The 6000-nt window shown below is 42.2% G+C and overlaps 1 protein-coding gene across 1 annotated transcript in view; it reads right to left on the bottom strand.

The window, feature by feature from the left end:
• Nucleotides 1–1074: 1074 nt before the first annotated feature.
• LOC137255648 (uncharacterized) overlaps nt 1075–6000 on the bottom strand; it is a 29929-nt gene continuing 25003 nt past the window's right edge. Inside the window, exon 3 of the mRNA XM_067793121.1 lies at nt 1075–4166. Coding sequence (XP_067649222.1) covers nt 3450–4166 — 717 coding nt within the window. The 3' untranslated portion in view covers nt 1075–3449. The remainder of the gene's footprint in view (nt 4167–6000) is intronic.

The following is a 6000-nucleotide window of genomic DNA, read 5'->3' as shown; positions in this document are numbered from 1 at the left end:
ACACCGAGAAAGATATTTGGGGAATCGAACCCGGTCTATGCGAGACTGTACTATCTAGTTACTGCTGTTAGTGGCAGTGAGTAAGTTTAGTATTGCGCCGCCTTTGTTAGGGATTCAAACCCGTACCTTCGGCATGACGAAAGAACACTTTAACCAGTTGACTTTCCGCCCGTTAGAGCCATACATTAAAGGAAAAGGTCAACATTGGAGAATTTTGTAAATTTTGCAGCTGCAAATTGTTGCCATCGAATGGAGCGACGTGTTTTGTTTGAGCCGACAGGCGCGTAGCAAGCAAATTGTATTTGGTGTACGCCCGATTGGTTGTGAAGCTTTATATTTAGAGAGTTTTTCCCCAACGTTTTAGCAACAATCATGTGTAAGCCCGAACTTTTTAAAATAATGGTAGCTACGCCCATGGCTAAGTCAATACGTTATCTTAAAAGCCAAATATGGTAAGGATGCATCATAACAGAGTCCATATACTTAGCCAAATATGGTTACCGTATTATAACAGAGATCATATAGTGGTATGTGGTCTCTGATTATAATGACAGTCATCATGATAGAACTGTACCAAATAACACGGCCACTTGTTCATGTGTGCCGCGTGCCGCACCCCCTGGTGGCCGAATTTCTGGCATGTAACCGACCTTTGGTTCTAAATGTCAGCACAAATGAGACACACTCCATGACCGGTGTTTACCCACCGACAACGTGGTGCCGTTCAATATCCACGGCTTGGGCCCTATGTGAACTCTAACAGCCCCGAGCAAGCCGTCCATGTGTGGTCAGTCAATATAATCGTGCTAACAGTAAACAAGCTGACCCGGAAAGGTGTTACAATGTTTACTGTTTACTCAGTCACGTGACGACGGAGGATCTTGGTCATCCCCAGCCTGTAAGAGAGTTGGGAACATGGGTTCGTCTAAACGCCTCAGTGAACTGATTCAAATATTACGAGAAACAGTTCGAAGCTTGCCTTTCATGTCAGCAGTGAATTCGTTATTGGGAGACAATACAAGAATTACAAGATTTACAAACTGCATAGCATTATGTCAAATTTGTATAAGTACATAAAATTTGAATAATTTTGTTTATTCCACCATTACTATCTAAAGAACCCCATTATCATTACATGAAATTCGATCTGAGACAAGGCAACTAACCATAAGCTGCCAATATTCGACATAAGGGAATTCGAGATGATCTTCGAAATTATCACAATACAATGTTAGGATAATTCGGCGGTTATCCCAATAAGCGTAGTGATCAATAAGACCAGGTTATCACATCATGGGGACCAAAAGTGGGTCTACAGATGTTAGGAGTGATCACAATGTAAATAGCAAACTGACGAAATTACGAATTTAGCACCGCATGACAACTCAATTTGTGTATCACGAATGTGCCGTACTGTGAACAGAAAAGCTCAAATATAAAAAAAAGACATCACCGTGCATACAGTGAAGTTCGTACATGAAGATTTTATCATCGTTTAAAACGAAATTCTAATATGATGATGTCAACACAAAGTGTGCAATGGTTGGAAATAAATTTCACTGACGACAAGGATCGACATATTCAGAGATAGATGTAGCAAAATTGTGGCATTTAAGATTTGTTTTCGTTCTTGCACATAATCTTGTTCCATTGTCCATTACGTAAGACTATATCCAAGAATAGGGGGAGATGCCAAATTTCCTGCCCGAATTTTTAATAGAAAGGACCGTGACAAGATAATAGTAATATAAAAAAAAGCTATCAATATTAATCCAAATTCCACTGTGATTGTAATATGCTGATCTTAATTCGTTCCACTATTGAATCCCAGATGTATATGGTGCAATCCGAATGAAAGCGTCCGTCTTGCTTTTATATACGTCCGTGTATGCCATACACTTGGCGTGACAAGAGGCTCCAAAACGTTACAGAAATCCTTCCAAATGTTATCACTGACAGAATTCACAGCTCCCTGGGGAGAATACACAAGAGACTCTTGCCGTCTCCCACACCCACGTAGATAACGTCCACACAGATTCTAGACGATAGTGTGATGATGCATTATACATATGATGGCAGTGGAGAAGTGTGTTCATTCTCATCTTCCTGGGAAGTATACATAAAGGTCTCCAAGAAGAGTGTCCTAAGAGATGACATTAGGAACTCATGTCTCGTGATTTGGCACGCCAACATATTGCTCTAGGCTCTCAGTGAGATTTTATTTCTAGTACCTTGCGATTTTAGCAAAGGCAGTTGCATTTTTGTCATTAACTGTTATCTCTTAATGCACAGTGTCAATGCACAGCATTAAGGCACCGCATTAAGGCATAGTCTTAAGGCAGTGTGTGAAGCTCGAGACGGGCTTGATTTCTCACGGACGGTCTAAATTTACAGCAAGCCAGCCCAATGGTCTTCTAAATGTTTTAGATGACATTTTCCATACATCTGGGTAAATTTGTTTGTATTGTGTTTAAATCCATTTTGGGCGGGTAACATTCTGAAGTAATCAGCTCAGATGTCTGACAGGTGCTTTCATACACTGCTTAACGTATAGTCTTAAGGCACAGTCTTAACGCACAGTTACATGTTGGAACTAGTCATCGACAAGGCAGTGATAGCCAGGCGGATTTGATTTAATAAGGGTTAGCGGGCACATCCCCCTTTTCTTGGAGACATCATACGTTCTTTTTGACGAAAGCCGTACATCGCACCCTGTTGTGCAGTGACGAAATATACACACCGAATATTAAAACAAAAACCAACATAACAGAATAAACTCAACAATTAAACTCCAACTGCTCAACTCTATATAAGAAAAATATGGCTTGAGACAATACGTCGTGATATAATATCCTTCGATGGATTATTGCTTTGGCAAGTTGGCAGGATAAGGGACACACTGAAACGATGACATCACATCCTGACATGCGCAATGAGCACGTCGCTTGGTTCAGATTGACATTGTTCTTCAAGACATTCAGAATTCGGTGGATGGTATCGCTTTTATATTCTTTGTGACTGTGGAGTCACACATGCTCCTCTTCACATGCGTGCAAATAAAATAGTCACAAAATATTCCAATAAAAATAAGTTTCAAGCGTCATTCAAACGAGCAGATTTCAATCTTTCAATCGACGTCACTTCCTGACATTCTCAGATGATGTTTTTCTCGGCTTGGAGTGGATAATACCCCGTGGTTTCTGATATTTAATGATGATTCATTTTTCCAACATAAATATCTCTTGTTGTAAATTATGCCTGTCAGAATCATATATTCTCGTATCAAGGGAATATTTTGTATTTCATCATTTTCGTTTCTTGATCTCACTTTTCACACACAACCAGCACCTGCAATGTTGCAATTTCACCACACCATTTTCTAAACGGAACTGAACCTTGAACTGAGATCGTCTTTTGTATAAACCCGGCAGGTCATTCCGTCACGTGACTTAAGCCACGTCCTCTTCCGGGTAGGCTGACAATACGTTGTCGTAGACGCTCATCTTGGATGAAGACGTCTGCTCGAAGGTCATGGGTCGCTTAGCAGACGGGTACACGAGCGGTTGAGGCTCAGGGATATCATTATCCACAATTCGGACTCCCCCTCCGGTTTGGATGTTTGACGACTGATGCGAGCTGGAGGAAGATCGAATCTGAGAATGGTAAGCGGACGAAGACGTTCCTGCATGGGTGGACAACATCGGTGTAGTCTCTGCAGGGTTGTCGTAGTCGTCGTCAAATCCGTACCTGATTGAAGAAGATGTGGAGGAAGTGCCCCTCATGGGGTACACCTGGGCTGGGTACTGTGGGTTGGGTGAGGGAGGGGCGTAAGCTGGCCCGAGAGGGTGCTGCATGGCTGGGGCATACACTGGACCCGACGGCTTGTATATGGGGGTCTGGTTGGCGAAACTGTTCTGCTGACTGTACATATGAGACTGGCTGGAGTGCTGGATTGGTATCTGGTGAACGGTATCCATTCGAGGTGAGCCGCCAGATGGCGCTGTTGTCATGTAACTGGAGCCTTCCTTCAGTTCCGTATCCGGTGACAAGGTGACATGTTTTTCTAGAGTGCGGCCGTTTCGTTTAGAACCTGACTCGGATCGTTTCAGGGAAGATGGCTTCTGTATGACGGCGTAGTTGGGGATTTCCTCAACCTCACTCTCTCCCTGCAACAGCAACAAGTCATCAGTTGAAACACAACCATGAATACAAGCCAGAGAAGAGAAGAGAGACTCTCTAGGATAGTCTTCCCAGTTATCCTTATATGCTAAATTTTGATTTTCGAAGTGACTGAGTGAGTGGATAGGCGTGTGAGTGAGTGAGTGCGTCACGTCACAATAACCAGTATCCCAGCCATATCACAGGGGTCTGTAAGTATTGCATTGTGGCTCAGACAAACCAGTGATTAAACGCTGCATGATAGAGGATGAGCGAGTGAGTCCAGCTTTCCACCTTTTAGCAATATTCCAGCAAAATGACGGCGGGGACACCAAACTTGGTTGCATTTTGTAATATTGGGTTGCACCAGTGTCAGTAACAAAGCAATAAATCAAGCTAAACCACTCAACATCACAAAATCCACATATAAAGTATCTATGTTTGGGGCTATAGTACTTTTTGTCTAGGGCCCGTTTGTGATGATGCATTAATGCTATTGTCCGAAATAATACCACGAAAGCAGTTGTATTTTACGCTTAGATGTGTTTATTATAGATTGACTTAAAAATACTCTGCTTATTCCTTGCATTGAAAACAGATGTCTTACAGGTTCACAATCCAGTCAGTAGCCGATTTGTCTACAACCATTTTATTTAGGAGAGTGTAACAGGAAGAGATTTATTGTCTGCATCAGTGCGGGGTAAACTGTGAGCCTGACAATGGCGCTGGGAATAGTGGCCACATGTTTTGTCGATATAACGGCATTGTAAGGTTTGGTGGGGTTTGTTTATTTCTGGCGGCATGTTAGTGCGCCATTATCGTGACGCAGCACGGAACCCAGAACTCTCGGAGATTGAAATAGTCACCAGTTGGTTGGCAGCAGTCCAAAGGATGAACACTTCTTGAAACTCACAGCCCTCAAGAAGCACTAAGTCATCAGGCATGTTGCCTCCGTAACAGTAAATTACCTCCGTACAGTTAGTGGTATGGTTCTTTTGGGTTTGTTTCAACAGCGCTAGCGTTGTTATGGTGTTGCTAGGGGTAACGTTTCGGTGTTGGTATTTCCTGTCTTGTAAACTGGCATTTTTTGAACGTAACGGAATTTGAACATGGCGGTGATTGATGCAACAGTTACCCGTTGAGATCTATCATCATGTTGTTAGTTAATTCGAATTTTTATGTTGTATCTGGGCGGCCATAGAAAGTCTCGTGACTTCGCTGCTAGCGGCATGACCTTGTCTGACCTCAGAGTCTCTTGAGGTCACTGATCTCCTGCTCAGCCAACGAATGCGTTATAGTTATACGACTGAGTAACTCCTGACTTCTCAGTGTGAATGGAATGTTAATTTCTGTGAAGAGGCAATTACTTGCAACGTTTGTCTTTGACGAAACAAATATTTATAAACCTAAGCACACTGTTTGAAGGAACATTCTTTAATAAACCTCGGCAAAGGTTTTGAAGGGAAAATGTGATAAAACACATTTTGGGAGTCTCTCAAAACAGACTTGGCCATTACTTGCTGGAGTGTGCTGTTTTGTCCAAACCACATTTTTCTGACTGAATAATTCGCCCTTATACAATGTATATGTGGATATTTATAGATTCCAAATCCATCCCAATATTTTCTGTGTGTTTAAATCTTTGTCAACACTTGCGGCCCGGAGGAGTCTATGTGATTGTGAGAAAGACCTGTCCCCTCTACACGTGTACTGATAGTCCGTAGAGAGTTAATTTGTGTACGTAATATCGCTTATTAAACTATGGTATAAACTGTGAAGAGAACATCACGCATTTGAAGATGTGTAAAACTGTGCGTTACAAATCACATATCCAAGAAGGTA

The sequence above is a fragment of the Haliotis asinina genome, chromosome 1 (assembly GCF_037392515.1).
Source record: "Haliotis asinina isolate JCU_RB_2024 chromosome 1, JCU_Hal_asi_v2, whole genome shotgun sequence".
Taxonomy (NCBI): Eukaryota; Metazoa; Mollusca; class Gastropoda; order Lepetellida; family Haliotidae; genus Haliotis; species Haliotis asinina.
This window is presented reverse-complemented; position numbering and strand designations above follow the sequence as displayed.